The sequence below is a fragment of the Dendronephthya gigantea genome, unplaced genomic scaffold, assembly GCF_004324835.1.
Source record: "Dendronephthya gigantea isolate DGI-Jeju-01 unplaced genomic scaffold, DenGig_1.0 000142F, whole genome shotgun sequence".
NCBI lineage: Eukaryota > Metazoa > Cnidaria > Anthozoa > Malacalcyonacea > Nephtheidae > Dendronephthya > Dendronephthya gigantea.
In genome coordinates, this window is record NW_021163152.1 from 73,809 (window position 1) to 92,831 (window position 19,023).

The 19,023-nt window shown below is 35.9% G+C and overlaps 1 protein-coding gene across 1 annotated transcript; it reads right to left on the minus strand.

Annotated features, from left to right (window-relative positions):
* Positions 1-12,831: 12,831 nt before the first annotated feature.
* On the minus strand, positions 12,832-14,024 carry LOC114536635. Its single transcript, XM_028557988.1, has 2 exons — positions 13,890-14,024; positions 12,832-13,673 (listed from the first exon to the last, which is right to left on the minus strand). The coding sequence occupies exons 1-2, from the start codon at positions 14,022-14,024 to the stop codon at positions 13,092-13,094; spliced, it is 717 nt and encodes a 238-aa protein (XP_028413789.1). The 3' UTR covers positions 12,832-13,091.
* Positions 14,025-19,023: the final 4,999 nt, after the last annotated feature.

Here is a 19,023-nt window from a genome sequence, read left to right on the forward strand (position 1 = left end):
CGCGGCTCCTACATTGTATGAGGCCTGATTCACTCAAATCCTAAGAATCGGGAATTTAATTGTTTGTCATTGACATTGTTGATATCTAAAATTATTTGTCTGTCAGAAGATTCTTAGACAAGTATGAGTCAGGCCTCAGCCTAGTTTATATATTTTCATAATTGTCCTGCATGAACATGTCAGTGATGTCATTTTTATTGCGTGATATAATCCGGAGAAACCTTAGTTTCTTTTTTTAAATCGGTCATCGTCAAATGCAAATAAGTAGCAATATTCCATCACATCGGCCACCTTGAAATCAATGAGATGTTTACGACAATGGCGACTATTTAGAGCCCAGGCCTGCTCTGGCGCTTTGCTGACGGCGCTAGGGACCACATGTATAACTGGGAGAAGCGAGGCGTCAAAATATCGTGTATTTCAGACTTTCAAAATATTATTCACGTAGCTACTGTAAAGCTGAGAAGATTAATCAAAGGCCCGATTTTAAGAAACACCGGTACATTTGTGTTTATTGGAAGTTTCGTGGACAGTAGTTTGAGCAATAGCGCTTACGAGTTGCAAATTGTAATTTATATCGCTCTAGGTTGACGGCCACGGAATGATTGTATGTTGAAATAGCTTCCAATGACCGCAAAAAAGCTGCTGAATCGATCTGTTTTAAACGCGTATGGAATTTGGACTTTTACAACCAACAAGGTTAGTACTTTGCGTAAGACGTATGGTTGTATTTTGAAGTGACCAAGTTTCATAAGACCTGCTATAATGTAGATATGCATTAAGATAACACTAGAGACAGTGCTGCGTTTTAGACATATAAATTATTATGGTAGAGCAGTATTTATCGTTGACATAAACAAGGTTTTCTTAGATATAACTATTGCCTAGCCTAAGATAAAGTCTAGCAAGGAGGAAAACATGGTGTCCCAAAAAATGCTAAATACAAAAAAATTGCGAGAGAAAAGGGCTATGTTCAATGAAGGTCATTGTTCTTGAGTTGTAAATTTAAATTTTGTTATCCATATTGGCAAATATTGCTCATAAAATCATATGTGGTTACAAAAAAATTTTTACTGGCATCATGCATAAAAATGCTTATGCCAAACAACTTGTAGGTCCCAACAACGTTTATTTTTCAAAAAAATTATCGCCAGAGCCAAACATTTCAGTCAAGCTGATGGCACACATGCATAATAAGATAATTACAATAGAAATGTTTTAGATCAAATTCCGATCAACGATAATATACAGGGATAATTTTTATACAAAACTATTGAAATCACCTCTAACAATGTAATAGTTAAAGTTTGATTGCCTAAGCACCTTGTTCACTCCGCTATACAGTAAACATATATAGAGCTTATCGGACACGTTTATCGTACGTTGTTGTAGCGCTAATGTAAGTGTCCGCCACTATTGAAAATTGTTCAAGGAAAAGTTTCCACAGTCAAAGGAATTCCCGTGTGGGGAAATGGTTTCTCATGAATTGCACAAATTATATGTTGCTTTCAAAAGTTAATATACGAAAATATTATGGAAGACCTGGTCATGGACTTGCGGTTAAGGTCTGTTCACACGATCCAATTTTGTTGGATCCAATTCACATGTGACGTATGAAATATAGTCGGTTATCGATAAAGCAGTACTTCATTGGCTTCAGTGGATTTGCTGCTCATATACATTACAAGACAACAGGCTATAAAACATCCATCAGAAGTGAATTGGATCCAACAAAATTGGATCGTGTGAACAGACCATTACATCTTTAACATCACCATCGGTTTGTGAACACAGTAATTGGTGTTACTACGGTGTGTAACACAGCAATTAAAAGTACTTATTTCATTAATTATTAATGCGCTAAACTAGAATTAATCAATTAAAGTGAACGACACTCAAAGTTAAAAACGATGCCTAAGAACGGACATTGGTTCCAGAAGTATCACGCAACAAAGGCACTGGGCTCAGTATCGATTGTCAGCATGCAGCGATTACAGAACCCGCTTTAAGTCTTCAAACAGCTTCACATAGGATATGTCTCCATCATTGAATTTTAGCACTGCTAAGGAAGTAGCCAATTGAACAGTCTCCTGTTCCACATAAGTTGTTTTGGGACATCTCTCCCAAATTAGGCCATTCAGACACTCATTGACGTTTTGAGTCATACCGTGGGTGCACTTTTGGAAAAGGGCTGGATTGCTCAGATCATTAAAAATTGGTTTCATAACTTCAAAAATAGCATCAGGAATACCATTCTTGTGTTTATAAGTCTCTTCATCTCTCTTATCAGGACACAGGTGATGTTGTGGATCTGAATCTGTCAAGGCAACATGATATAATACCGCTTGAATAGATGTAGCCATTTTACTGATATCATCCAAATTCTCCCTTACTGCTAGCCCATGATAATTTTTCAAGACATCAATCTTTCCAACTGTTAATCTTTCCTTACCACCTAAACCTTTTCCATCACTAAACTTCACCCCTTTACTTGAATTCTTTAACTTTCGCATTCTATACTTCCAACTCTTTTTTGTACATGTCCTATACATTCCAGCTTGTCAGGCATGCAGTCCTCGCCATAGGGCATACTCTCTACAATCTTATTGTATGTAGATGAATCCCCATCCCCAAGCATACTCTTGTATTTGAGTCTTCGTGATATATACGACCGCTGGAAAATTCGAACAGCACCAGGTGCTTCCATACTGTTCGCACTTCCAGTGTGGTTGATCTTGCACAGGTGGTTGGCTTTCCACTCTGGGTACTTGGGGTCGTTCACTTTTTTCTCCCATTTCTGACATTCTTAGCTTTACACTTATCAGATAAGACTTCTACATGAAGACACTTCTGTGTATCCAATAATATGGCAGTAACAACACCATTGTGTGATGTATGACCGCGTCTTTGCCAACTTCCATCTAGGGAAATCCCACACTCTCCCATATCATTTCCACAAACCTCTTTCACATTTGTGGCATTGGTGACCATGCTGTCATTTGCCAATTGTTTCACAACTGGCAAAAGTTTGTTACTTTGGATTTTAGTGAAGTTCCGGCTGGTTGGTGGTGGTGGCATGTTCATGATTTTAGTAAATGTTTTCATGGCACTGTGTCCACGACCAATTTCTCTGAAGGCCAAGACTGCTCTTGTGTTCACATTGTATGAGGGCCCTTTCTTTTGTGATGTATGAAAGCAATACTTCCAGTCACATTCGGGATTATCGCATTGTAGAACGATATATAATTGAAGAAAGAGCGAGAAACCATTCTTCTTTTTTATGTCAACATGAGATCTTGTATGACTACCACAGTCAGGGCATTTCAATAGTTCATCATATGCACCAAAAAGTATTTCCAAATCCATAAAAATTGTACCTTCTTTATCAGAGTCACTGTGGCAAGACGTTTTACTAACTGACTTGCTTTGTGAATCTTCAAGTTTCTTCTGGGAAGCACCAGGGTTATGACGTGTTGTTCGCCGCCATCTTAAATTGAATTTTTTATCTCTCTTTGACGGTGCAATTCTCTTCTTTTTTCTTTTCCTGTTCTGCAGATTTTCCATTATTTTGTCCAAAATTATTTCAAAAAGATAATCCGATAAACAAACTTTCAAAAAAAGGCAATAAGTCTTCGGTAGATACCAAGAAATTACAGAATATTCGCAGGAAAATTTCGCTCAGTCGATCAGCGTAGCTTCGACCTCCCTTACCATAACGTATTCATCGCTGAACTCACGAATCTAAACGTCCATCCAGTTATATTACGTTGGATTAAAGCCTTTTTTAACAGATAGAGAGCAATGTGTAAAGCTTGGTAGTGTAACGTCATCGTGGAAGAGAGTTAATGGTGGTCTCCCTCAAGGCACTAAACTTGGCCCTCTTCTCTTCGCAAGTTTGGTTAATTCCCTTCTCAAAGACTGGTCTGGTCGTATCAAGTACGTGGATTGTAATGGATCAGACGTAACGTGCGGTAGAGTTTACTAAACCGCCTGACGGGTGACGCCTCAAAACTCGCAAATCCTTGCTTTATCACGTTTATTTCAATTGGACTATATCACGTCGCCGTTCGACAGCACATAAAAACCCTGTCCCCGCAGATCCGTTCAATATGAAATCAAGACTAAGAATCTAGTTGAGAACTTGTAGAATCGTTATTTATACAACCATGCGGCCTTTGTACACAGCCCACGTAATATGCTAATAATATCCTTCACATGGATGATACTACGGCTGTGGAGATTATTCCTCGTTGCTCCTCTGGCCTTTTACCATTGGTTGTGAATGAGATTTCTGATTATGCTGGAAAATGGGGAATGCATGGAATTAAATCCCAAAAAATGTAAAGAGATGCTCGTGTTTTTCTTGAAGTATATGACATACATTCTAATACTCCTCCGTTGCACGCTTCAGGAACGGTTGTTGAAAGAGTATCCACGTTTAAATTGCTTGGTGTAATATTATCTGCCGACTTAGCTTGGGGTTCTCACATCGATTATGTCCTTAAGAAGGCGAATTTCTCGATTTTCGCTTTAAGGAAATTAAAGAGAGTTGGTGTTAGCCAGCAGGTTCTTATCCATGTATACGTTTCGTTTATTCGATTTTGGGTTGAATATGCATGGCCATCGCCTGTTTTGTCAAATTTGTCTCAGGGCGTTTCCAATTTGGTAGAGTCGATCCAGAAACTGGCCTTACGGATAATATACCCCCTTTTGTCCGATGAAGACGCCTTGAAGTTATCAGGCTTAGAACATTTGCATATTAGAAGATCTAATCATTGTAAGAAATTCGCTAAACGAATACGAACTCAGTCACGTAATAATCCACTTGAACAAATTTTCAGCAATGATTTTAATATTCCTAGGGATCACAATTATGACTTAAGATTTGACAATGTTCCTAAGATTTTTGCAAACACTGATCGTTGTAGAAGTTTTATCACCTTTAAATATTATTAGTTAGTTGTTATATATGGTATTAATTGTAGTTATTTATACCGTGTAATTCAGTTTTTACTGCCAAACGGATTATTAAACCAATTACATTATATCATTAATCGAATAATTCTATATACGTTGTTTTCTATATACATCGATCACACAATCCAAAACAGCATTCTATCGGTTCCAGCATTCCATCGGTTCCATTTGCTGCCCATGCATATACTTTGCATGTCAGCGGAATATAAAACATCCATCAGAAGTCAATCGTGTGAACAAATCTTTACATTAAAAACATTTATTATATAATATGTAGTGTTTTATTGACGAATCCGCCATTTTGGAAAGCGATAATAACATGCACATGTGCGGTTATTCATGATAATAACACTGCTTGGAAATATGGAATTTATTTGTCATGTTGAGAAAGATATCTAATTCGTTCGCTGCGCTCACTCGTTCGATAGTATTCTCAACACTCGAAATAAATTCCCTATTTAGTTGTTCTTTTCTTTTTAAATTCTGTATTTAGTTTTATTGTTTTTTCCTTTATCTGAACATTAAATAGTTTTACTACGAATAAGGTATAACAACTGCCTAATATATATACATACATATATATATATATATATATATATATATATATATATATATATATATATATATATATACAGTATATATATATATATATATATATATATATATATATATATACACCCATTTGCAAAACGTTGGCCGCAGATAGATAGATTGATAGATACTCGAAGTCTAATTAGAATTGCATATCATTACATTAGCATGGCATTTCTATAATATTACACAACATATGCAATTCTAATTAGATTTCGAGTATCTATCTATCTATCTATCTGCGGCCAACGTTTTTGCAAATGGGGTATTATTAGTCTTATTAGCTCTATACTTCGGTATATCGAGCACTCTACTCGTATACGATTCTAAGTGCATATATATATATATATATATATATATATATATATATATATATATATATATATATATATATATATATATATATATATATACTTATATTGGTATCCGTTAGAGGACCCTCGCCCTTCTATGCTTTGCGCATGTTAATTCACGTTTATGGCTGGCTCCCTGTTGAAGCACATTACTTATCTGTTTTTCTTGTCCCTGCAAAAAAGGCGAAATTTACAGAATAAAAAAATGCTATCAGTTTAATTCTACTCGACTCAAAATGGCGAAACTATACATAGTTATTAAAGCCTTATTTGGGAAGAAATAAAGATGATACAAGTAAATTGGTCAGCGCTACCGCAAGGTATCGCAATTATCGCTACTCGGTTTATTTAATGAAAGTAATCACCACACAAAGTTTACATTCACGACTCAACGTTTCGACACTCTATCTAGTGTCTAGTGTCTTCATCAGGGGTGATCTGATGCTGAAACCTTGAACTTTATAATTATATACTCACAACATGACGTCATCTATCAATCTGATGTCAATCAATCTATGTTGAGAGTATATAAGGATTAAAGTTTCAACTTCAATTCGAACTTAAGGTAATTAGAGTTTTTTCTCAAATATTACACTTGCTCTAATTTTTATAATAACATACAGTTACAATATACAATGTGGCTAATACGCGTCCTACCCGTAATTTTTAGAAACAAGTGGTTTGCTCCGTAGCTTTACCCGAAGCAGTAGCTTCTTCATTCCAAGGTTCAAACTTTCTGCGAAACTCGGGTGTGTTGACACTCTTGGAACCAGGCTTGAAAAATTGGAAAATTAGAAAGTGCATTTTCTTTTTTAAAATAATGGAGTATTATATAAGTTTTTTAACTTCAATTCCTGAATTTGTTTGTTTGCCTTGTTTGCCTATATTTTGGCGGCTAAAAACTTCTGAACAAGAGATCACATTTTAATACTACAAAATAATAAAATTAAAGATAATAATGATACAATTATAATGCAATTATTCGAAGTGAATATAGATTCCTATTAACGCATGCATACACGCATCACGCTCAAACTAACTTTTCATTTAGACCACTGAACACTGATTTCGCTTACAATACATGTATTTGAGCATTTTGTAATCCCAGTTAAAAATAAGGTATAGTTGGAAAGCCAAAAAACTCTCCTTTCACCCAATACGTAAACGTTAAATGATTAAACTTAATAATATCCTGAAAATTCCGTCTGTTAATAACCTACGGGCATTAAATTGTCCTTTTATTACATTGTTCCCATATTTGTTTCCCTGCCGTGTTGCATAATCTAGATGCTATTTTGACTTGTTATGACATAGAATATATCAAAATTGATGTTACGGACGACATGGGCAATCTAATTGTGTGATTAATTTTAACCATTCTAATCCGAAATGACAAAAATATCTCAAATCAAAAATAACCTGTCTTGCCTTTGTTAAATTGTCACCCTTCAAAGATGTCTGACTTCTTCGCTGGAATATTTTTATTAATGGCTGATCTGGTTTCACCCTTCGCAATCTCTGCATTGAAGATACTCTTTCCCTAGTACAAGGAGTAGGACCTATACAAGAAACATAGACGTCACTAAACCACGAAACTTATATCTATCGTATTTCGAATCAAATTTTGCATATGAAAAAGCGGATTGAACAGTAATTAATCGAATTAAACTTTTTACCAGGGGCCCGTTGTATACAAATGTTTGAAGCGCTATCTATCTGATAGTACTAGTGATTTTTTTCAATTAAATTTACTCAGCTGATTTACTTAACTACCTTCAAGAAAAAACAACTACAAGGAGGCGGACAGAGTTTGTTGAATCTAGCTCGGTTGGTTTTTGCATCGACAGTGACAAAGAACAATTCAAGAAAAGTGTAGAGAATACATCCAACCTTTCTCTGGTGTTACTGCGGAAAAAATTCCATCCGTTTTTGCATGCACGACCTAGTGAGACTACGAAAGAACAACCCATCTTAAAGCTCCTATTCACGAGGATGATTTAAGCGACAACAAAATGTTTTGTTATCATGCAGCAATTATTCCATGGTTTGTTTCATGGAAGTATTTTGCAATACTGCAAGAGTGCGAGAAGAATAGCAAGTGAGTGGGCGTAACTTGACATCTATAGAGGCTCGAAACTTATATTAAATAAAGGTTGCTTTGTAAAATGCAGTACTTTGAACATTCGCATAAAACATTACATTCGATAAACTTACATCATTACTCGCCAAAATTTCACCTGCATCCTAACAACAGATCGGGGCGTAACTAGAACGATACTTGGGGGGGGGGGGATGAATATTCATATATTCAGTTCTGCCCGACGGATTTCTATTGTAAGCTACTCCAATTATCGTTCTAGTTACGCCACTGCAACAAACGGCTAGCGCCGCTTTCTTTCAATGAGTTAAACAAGTCTCAAGACTGACTTCACTTGAAGCTTACTTTCAGGTAACTGAAGAATTTCTTTCGAAGTGGTTGCAGATGGCTGAATTTCGGTATTCTCCTCAAACCCTATAAATATTGGCAGTTCCATAAGATATACGATGATAATAGTGGCGACTGGCAGTAACGTAGCGATGCAACCTATAACGATTTAGTTGCGCTATGCTAATATTTTAGAGTTAGTTGACTGAAAAAAACCAATCTATTTCTAGCTAACGAGACGAATATTTAATGACTGAGAGCCTGCATGCATGTTTATCTGGAGCGAGTTATCCTGGCTAGGCGAGGTAAAAAGCGCATCAAAGAATTCATCGTTCTGTCTAACTTCAGCGCCTTAAATATTGCTGGCATGATGACCTCCTGCATTCATAGTACGTCATCTCAACTTTTTATATACGAAGGGCCAAACTGCTATGTACATAAATATAATAAACAAAACTCGAAAAACTTGTAAAAACAATACTTACACTTTTGATAATACTTGGATCGAACTTTGCCCGCTAAATCATTTTTCTTCGCTTCTTTCAAAGCTTTGACTAAACCTTCCCTGGAGCCTCCCCCGTGCGTGTAATGGAACAACATGTTGATTGCCTTCTGCACGTTGTCATGGTAGTTGTTATCAAGTTGAATGTTCGTAATTTCGGCAATGTCAAATTTCCCAGTGAGAAGAGCAAAATCTTCCCAATTCCCTCGAATTTCTACAGCAATCCGATATAATTCTGGATGTGTAAAAGACTGCATTTTGCGGTTGCTTGTTCCCCTACATTAAAAGAATCTATAGTATAAAATAACAGAAAAAAACCCTAAGGAATTATTTTTTTGGTTTTCTGGCAGCATGAGATAATTCTCAGCCCTGATTTACAATAAAACCCCAGTGCTCTTGTTTTGTTTTTTATTCTCACAAATACTAACCCCGGGTTGAAAATACTTCCGTCCCCTATCTGTAGAAATCCGAACTGTACCTTCGGGATTTTACCTTGAGTCGTCGCAAATTTTCGGGGTTGTTTCAAGGGAATATACCCCCATTGCAGACAGATGAAGACATTTACAAAATGTCTACTTTTCTGATATGTGAGAGAAGTTTAAAAAACCTTGCAGAAAATGTTCTACCCAACAATAGGTAGCCCAGCAGTATATATAAATTATGTTCTGTTTCATATTGCAGTCTCGCAAATGAACTTAGCGGTCGATTACATGAGGCGAGTTGACCCGGCTAAAAGAGTTGGACCGCTTTGCTGAGTGACCCGCTTCTTAAATGTTTAACCTAAATAATTATAAGCATTTGGGTTACTTGGGAAGCGAGCGAGTTGTTTCGTCTTGTCCGGGACCACGGTCCTAGCTTTGCGAGTCAACTTGATTAGACGAGATAGAAATTGCCAACAACTGTAATCGCTTTTTCACAAGTTAGCTCGGCGAAGCGGGACACGAAATGAGACTAACGAATGAGCTGCATGATTGGTCTGCTTACCCCGCGACTGGCATGTCGCACGTAATCATACTTTCTCACTCGCACCGGCAAATTAAGTCAACTCGCTATTTGGTCGATTATATGCCTCGTTTTTATGGCGGCCCTTCTCTCATTCACCTTCTCCATGTTCTCAATCTTCACCTTAAGTCCTTTCACTTTAATTCCAACCAACGTCAGTTCTTCCTGCAAGCGTTCCTTCATCCTTCCTGATTCGTAATCCGCCAAGACTTCCAGAAACCTTTCGTCTGTGAAACAATGTAAGTCAACATACAAACATCCTGGTCGAATGTCACGTGCGTCCTGATCATCGCGTTTGCCACCCAGAGCTTTTGTAACTGCAGCATCTACTAATGGTTTTAACAAACTATAACCAGCATAGAGAGCACCTAGACCTAGGCCTAGTTTAGTGACTGTTTTGCACACTTCTTGCCACTTCTACATTGTCAGTGCCGATGGTGATCACAAATTTTCCCCCAGTGACCGATGCAGTAGCTCGGAAAGCTTCTCCAGTTACGGAAAATGCTTCTGCCATTCAGGAAGTATACGTATAGTGAATCTGAAAATATCACTAATCTAAAACAAAGTAAAATAATATACTTATAAGCAATCTAAGATCTTATATTTTTTTGGGGCGATGTTATATTTTTCGAAATCGTTTTCGATAGTACCTAGTTGACCTATGCTAATATTTTGGTGTTCATTGACTGTGAAAGCAATGAATTTCTAAAGAAATTATTAATTATATAATAAATCGAAATTTACATAGCGGGACAAATGGCGTCAATATCTATTCCGAAAAATTGGGAATGGGCGGGGAGACTCTAACATCTATACAAAATTTGCCAGATTTACAAAGCTATATTTTGCGTATTTTACAATATTTCGTTACCAAACTTTGCATTTCTACTACTTACTACGCTCTTTTAAGCTCTGGTGATTTTGTTGCATTTTCTTACATAGATCAAAAGTTGATCATAATGCAAAAGATCTTTCTTTGACACTGAGCGAGAAGATTGAAAAAAAACAAAAGACGGCATTTGAATAAATGTCCAACCCCATTGGTAAAATACTCCGTTATTCCATTAGCTCCGGCTGTATACAAAACTTTGGTAGCCCGACCAAATATTACCTTTTACCGTCTATTTTACTTTAGATGCATGCGCATGTGAAGCATGCAACTGTGTGAGAATAATTGCCTTGCATGAAGTATGATTGATGTTTTGAAACTAATCATATTCAACGTACTCCTAATGATATTATATAAAAGATACATGTTTGCATGGCGTCCATGAGTATTCTTCGGAGTGCATGGTATATTTTGTAAAAAATCTTTAAATATCTTTTTTTGCAAAAGATATGAAACTGTATGCTCTTAATCACCAATGCAGAATAGTTAAAATTCAGTATTACCCAACAGTTATTAAGCAGAACGACCGTTTACAAAGCCACTGAACTTGTCCGATTTGAATAAGTTTTAAAACCAGTTTTAAATACCAAAGTTTCTAGGCAAGCTAGGTTTCTTAGCTATAGTGTGGTAGCTACCGTTGACATGCAGATAATTAAACTATATATTCATTACTATTCGTACAAAACGCAACGTCAATTCACTGTTATTTTCAGGGAGTTATTTTAACACCCCCAAATTTCATTTTTCGGGGTGTTAAATTTTGGTGCTATTTTGACACCACTTTTAGAGTTATATTAACTCCTCGGTGGAGTAACGAGGTCTTCGAACGTTGATTAGTATGCCAAAATAATCCCATCTAGAGGGGTTAGAGAAATTAACTCCGTTTTTGGAGTTAAATTCCTCTCATTATATATTCATAATGGAGATTTGAAAACAAGGAGTGAAGATTGGTGATGCACATCGCGTGAATGATAATTTTTATTGAAATTGAACAAAATCTTGTATTGAAATCATTTACTACATCAGAATACGTGATGAAAAGATTGCCTCGGATAGTTCTGGTAAGTTTATAACGATAAATGTCATAGAATCAACCGTTAAATAGCGAAATACATGTAGGCCGTAGGATGAGCATCCAAAAGATGCAATTCCGTTGCACCCCTCGTGAAACTACATAATTTTCACATGAATCAATAGATAAAAACTTACTTTATCAGAATCCGTCGCTCCCCAAGTGAAACAGGTGCACAAATGGGAAAAAAATCCCTCCAAAGTTTGCTATATTCGCGCTTCGAAATATTCGAACCGCCATTGTTTTAGTAGCAAATACGCATGCGCTTGTCAGCCAAACTCGCACTGCGCACGCGCAGACAGGAAAAATGGATTTTCCCTGTGGGTTTTCCCCGATTTCCCGTGTAAAAATAACAAAATAAAATCACGGAATAAAGATCAAACCTTGTAATATTAACGAATAAATACACACACAATAAATATTGTTAAAACACATTGTACATTTTGCTTGCTCATATGCTAAATCACTTCAATTTATTGGCTATTGTTTCAAAATACCGTTTTAACGTATAATTCTACTTATTAACATCTTAATTCAATAAAAATTTGTGAGGTAAAAAACCCACCTGTATCAAACAGGACGGAGAATATATAAATATACATACAACTCACACAATCAAGAAACAAGTTAAATATTTCGCTTAAATATAGCCTTGGCCAAACGCAGCAAGAAACATTGTCGCGAAAATATTCGTGATTTTCAATGTTTGCTCCAATGTCTCCCTGTCTCCCACATCTGGAAACATTGGCTTTTAATGCAGAAACAAAATTTGCTTCCCGAAAAGCAAAAATATTTCCTACCAAATTTGGCAGAATCATTGGATATATTCATCTGTGCAAGGGCAGTTTCATGGCACAATACAAATGAGTGTGACATGCAATGTCCAAAGCCACTCAATAGAGAAATTACTGAGGCTGAACCTGTCAGTTGTCTAAGTGCCATGGCAAGTGCTATGCTCTTGGGTGTAGGATTCCTTCCCCCAGATGCTAAATTCACAAGGTCTTGTACAATTGATAGTTTGGAACTGTTCTTGCCCTCAATTGGCACGTACTCACTTAAAGTTGGCTCTGAAGAGAATCCACAAGTCCAAGCCAATACATTAAAAAGTTCACATGGAACCACTTTTTGCACATTATCCATTGTCAAATCAGATGCCAATGGTGGCCAAGGAAGATTCAGTTTTGGTATATCTTGGACCTTTTGGCGAAGAATCAATGCAGCATTGTATAGAATTTGTAACTCATTGACTTTAGAATTTCCCTCAGTTTCTGTGTTGGAATTCAGATCATCATCATAATGGTACCGGTATAGCTCTCTTCATCAAAGTCTTCATCGTTGTTTTCTGACTTGTTTGACATATGTTCCTCAACCAATTCGGAAGAATCCAAATTTTCCACATATACAATCTCACTAACATTTCTCATTTTCGGTACATAGAACACAAGTTGGGGATAACTTTTCATCAGTCGTTGCTTGAGTTTAAAAGCTCTATATTTAGATGCATCCACATTCTCGGTGTCCTTAGCAATGATAACAAATTTCTCCAGCAAATCTTTCATGTACCTTATTTGCTTATTTGCGATGACCTCAGTCTCGATTACTTTCTTACAGAAGACATCATAAGACTTCTCGTACACTGTAGATCTTTCAGTCTCCAATTGCTTCTTTGTCTCTCTGGTGAGAAAATTTGTATAATTGCAGTAGCAAACTTTGTGATAGCGGACGTCCAGTGCTACACAGTCTTTCCCCCGGATTTGCACGAGTATCCGTTCATCATTCTTTCTCTCGGCAGCTGTACGTAGAAGACCAGCATCAATTGTTTCTGCCAACATGAGTGGGGTTCTTCTTCTCTTCTTAGTCACCTGGTGTGAACAAAACTATTAAAAAATATCTGCTAATAACACAGTTGGATGTTTGTAGCATTAGAAACTACTTTACCCTAAGCCTAAATAAACTTATTGACCACAATTCAAGATATTTTAAAACCAAACTCGAGAATGCTGTGCTACTAGTGCACATTGCACTAGCTACTAGTGCACATTGCACTAGTATAATTATATCTATCAAAATGACCATACCTTGTCTAGTGAGAACCAAGAGGAATCTCTTCCACAAACAATACATATCTCTGGAAGTACATGCTCGTTTCTTTTAGGCAGGGTCTTATTAACGTCTGCGACTGATTGTCGTGTAATTTTTCGCCTTGGTTCCATTGGTTCCACTTCACATGTAGGCCTTGGTAGGAGTTACAGTTTCAGAGCTAGTGCCTTTTCCTTTTTCTTCCTTTCGCTGTTGTCTACGGATCTTCTCTTCATCACAAAATCTCTTCCAGCATTTCATATGATGGTACCATTCTAAGTTAATGCTGTCAGGGTTCTTCTCCATGTATGAATTGACAGATCCGTCATCGATGTTTTCGTAAGATTTCTTAGCTATTTCAGCTTGTTGACATTTAAGTTTGGCCCATTTGGACCTACACTCAAGAAATTTCTTAAGCCTTTGGCGTGTAACTTTGCAAAGTTGCTCCGTAACGCCATCAAAATGAATAAAACATGAGGATATTCGAGTGTTATAAATATCTTCAGCCATGATTATTTTGCATAACTCGAAGCATGTGCGTGCTTATGCGCGTGCGCAGTGCGAGTTTGGCTGACAAGCGCATGCGCATTTGCTACTAAAACAATGGCGATTTGAATATTTCGAAGCGCGAATATAGCAAACTTTGGAGGGATTGTTTTCCCAATTGTGCACCTGTTTCGCTTGGGGAGCGACGGATTCTGATAAAGTAAGTTTTTATCTATTGATTCATGTGAAAATTATGTAGTTTCACGAGGGGTGCAACGGAATCCGTTTTCTAAGCATCTTTTGGATGCTCATCCTACGGCCTAATGGTCGATCGGCTGGAGTAAAGCATTGACAACTGATCATTATATATCGTATAGCGTGTTATTATATAAGGTATTTAGCGCATTAAAAATATCATATTCCACGGTCTTGTAGTTCAAGCCTGGAAGGCCTTAATTTAAGTTTTTTCGAAATCAAATTTTCAAACAAACTGTATAAAAGAGCTCATTTGATATATTTATGGAAATGCGAATTCCCCAGGTTAATATTTTTGGTACTTTAAAACATGATTTATTCGTGAATTATTCAATAAAACTCTTTTTTAACCTCTTTATGTGCAAGAAATCCAAGCATGCTTGTTTATTTCAGTTTATAATAAATCAAATACTAAACATTTTCCTGTTTTTTGTTAATTATTTTGCAATGAATCTTCTTTATTTTTACATTCAGGATCACCTTAAAATAACCAGGTAATATGGGACATTGTAATATCGTAAAACCCATTCCTGGTTCTTTTTAATAATTGTCTGAAAGGTGGTCAATATTTGAGTGTAATGCTCAAATGCACATTAGCTATTTACACAACCAAGAAGTGCTATAAATATTTGATTGCTGCATTTTTGGATAACATATATATGTGAGAGTTAAGTGGCATTTAAAAGCTTGGTGATTTGCAGTCTTCCATATCAAATGTGGTCTTTTATGCTACAAAATTTTAAGTAATACATCTCTCAAAACTGACCCTTAAACATGTTATATATGATTATGAAGCTATATTTTCATAAGGCTATAAATAAAATTTTTTGTATAAACTATTTTGTGTTCATATTATTTGTCAAAGAAGCATTAAACTGTGCAGATAATTTAGAGCTATAATTATACACAATATGTATTGCAAGGCAGGTTTTAATCAGAAGTCAATTTTGAAATATTTGACCTTTTGAATTAACATTCTTGAGGGCTCATGAAAGTTAGATTTTCATGTATGAAAAACAGTTAATTTATTTGTCTTTTCCATTGTCCCACTTGGAGACCTCAATAACATTTATACAAAATCACCAACAACATCAAATCATAGATTAATTAAACTGCAGTTCTAAATAAGTGTTTGTTTAATTGGTACCACAGAATATGTTCATAAGTTAATAAAGCACAAAACATTAGTGTTGGTATCCTAACATTAACTTTCATTTTAAATTTTGACAGTTGATTTTAAAATCAAGACAAACTGAGTCAACTAATGCAGAAAAAGAAAACCTCATGATGTGGGTTGAATTGTCAGGGACACCTATGCTAAGACTTCAGGTCTTTATACAGCTCAGTGGCCGGGTCTTTCTCTTTGTCAAAATATTTGCAAAGTACACAAGAAGCCTCGCTCGCTCCGTAAAAAGTTCTCTTTCTCGGTACTTTTCATTCGAAAATTGTAAACTTAGTAGAGGACTTGCGATTTTGGATGCGAAAAGATGGATTTGGCGACTACTGCGAGCTATTTCAAGGTAAATATTTGACGTTTTTCTTGCATTTAGTTTTCCCGCCTTTTTATTGTGTTAACTTGGCCTGCAAAAACAGACAAATTTATTGCAAGATTCTTATAGTTTGATTCTAAAATGTTTTTCAAATAGTTATTTCTATAATTTTTTATGCTGGTCGATTCATTTTTTCTGTGGGGCTGTTGCCAAAAGAGTTTTTCAGTCGCAAAACTGACGGCAAAGTATTTTTTTGTTTCTGATCAGCATGAATACATGATATCGCGAGCCTCCGATATTTACCTTAAAGTTCCTGGGATATTTTTATAGTCTATAACAATTCGCATTCGTATCTTTAGAAGCAGTAGAAGGACACAGGTCCACAATGCCGGGTAGAGGGTAGAAGAAGCAATGCCAATGGGAAACTCAAACACAAATTTCAATTCAAGAAAGCTCTAACCAGGCCCTAACCTAGCGAAACGATGTTGAAAACAACCCCAAAATAACTGTTCAATTCTCAATGGACAAAGCAACTTATCATGATGCAGCAAATCTAGGTATGTGGAGTTTTTTTCCTATTTTTTTATATTAGCTAATCCTAACTAAGTTACTTGAAATTATTCCTTCCTTATACTCACATGTTTGTGCTTATTTGTTTGATATATGCAGTGTAGATCACATAGAACATATAGATTTTGAATTAAGGTCTGTTGAACAATGTGCTCTGTTATATGCATACAAAGCACACTACTCGAATTTACACTCATATATACATGCAATTTTTCTATTTGTTCGTAGCATGAAGACTCGTTTCGTGCAATTGGCACAACAGAAAACCTCTGCAAATTTTACTACGAGGAAAATTGTAAAAGAAGAAACGTGGATCAGAATTGCTTATACAGCCAGGTCATCATCTTGGTAGAGTGAGTCTTAGCTTAGTAGAACTCTAGTAGAACTGAACAGCCAGTGTCTTAATGACTATACCATTATGCTTCATGCATGCATGCTACTCCACTTAAAAACATTTTCTAAATTTTTTGCAAATGTGCACGTGTGTTAAAGTGTAAATAAAAAGTATTAAAGAGCTATACTATAGAAGCAATTCCTTTAATGCCTATAGCTGACTTGCTGTACTCAAACAGAAATGTAATTGATCTCATGTATTCAATATTATAATAATATAATAACGATATTTGTGCTACATTGTTTGATGACTCGATCAGTATTATAGGTGGAAATCTTCGATGGAACGGAATATTTCGCTCAATTTAATTCTCTTTTCAATTGTGAAATTAAACCAAAGCAGATTTACTTGATAGATCACAATTGAAAAGAAAATCAAGCGAAAAATTTCCTTCGATCGAAGTAATTTACCTATGTAGTAGAAAACCGGCCTAACACCTAAAACGGTGTTAAATGTGTTTAACTCCAAAAATGGAGTTATGTTTTAAGTCCAGAATTGGAGTTAAATTAACTCTAAAAGCGGTGTTAAATTATAACACCAGAAGTGGAGTTATTTGTTACTCCAAAAAGCTACTCATTTTGAACCTTTTTTTTTGACCCCTTTTTTGGTGTTAAAATAACTCCCTAAAAATAACAGTGTTGTCATGTTGTTTGCATGTATGCAATTCTAATAATAATAAAAAGATATCACTGTTAATTTCAACCTTTAGTTTATGTGTAATATAGTGAGATACTTAGCCCTTTTATAATTGCACTTAGGAATTTCAGAATCTTGCCGGTCGTGTGTTCATCCAGCGAGAAAGCAACTGCTTTAAGGCCCGTTTACACTTGCGTTTTTTGCTCCTATTTTATGCGCGATTATCTTCTTTTGATAGATGTGTACGAACTCCTATTTCAACATCCGTAACTAATTCACTCGTTCACATCTATCAAAAGAAGAAAGTCGCACATAAAATCGCTGCAAAAATAATTTCGATACACTGACATATCTGGGTTTATGCATTTGGAATTGTTGCAAGCTGAAAATCGTTTTTACGCATCAACTAGAATCAGCGTATGAATAAAGAATTTGTCTTACCTTTAATAAGAGATAAAATGCATAATAAACTTTGAACAAATCCGTGCCTGATACACTTTCTAGTCACAATTACGACGTCGCTGTGCTTGGAAGTTGCGAGAATAATTGTGCTTTCTCAGTAATAATTTGCATTCCCAATGATGCATGCACTTTAATTGTCTTATATATAGATGAAACAAAATTATCATATCAATGAATACATGAACTGAAAGTCAGAAATAAGTGCAGAAGAGTTTAGAATATATTGTTCAAGATTCTCAACACCTCACACAACAAAATGGTGGCTTCATTTCCTCGCCATTTGCAACATTGTTTCTAACATACATGAAGATATAATTATGTATAAACGTCATGTAAAAAAGCATGTATACATTCCTTTGAGGCACCCAAATGCGCTATTAAAATTATTGTTTGATGTTTTCGATATTATATAATTTTATACAGTATGGGATCGCACAAGAAATTAACCTATTTACAAGTTTGTTCATTATAAATAAGTACGTGCTCTCCGAGAAAGCTCTAAAATTATAGCTCAATTATAGTGCTACGAATTATGCTGACGTTGAAAATGGCAGGCTTAAGTTTAAGATTAACGACGCAAACGCGAGCTCATTATAATGAGCTGATACAGAGTATTTTATAATATAACATATATGTAGTACGCGCGTGCTGATTGGTCAAGAAGCGTATTTCTATTTAACAATTAGACAACGAGTCCGAGTTGTCTATGAGCGAATAGTCAACGAAGGCGAAGCCTGAGTTGACTATCCGCTCATAGGCAACGAAGGCAAGTTGTCTAATTGTTTTAGTATACACCCTGTACATAGATATATTAATTTCGAGGAAATAATCGATACACCG

Coding starts and splice junctions, on each gene's coding strand:
- LOC114536635 (XM_028557988.1), bottom strand. CDS start 14,024: ATGGAACCAAGGCGAAAAATTACACGACAATCAGTCGCAGACGTTAAT. Junction 13,674..13,889: donor CTTGGTTCTCACTAGACAAG/GTATGGTCATTT, acceptor TGTTCACACCAG/GTGACTAAGAAGAGAAGAAG.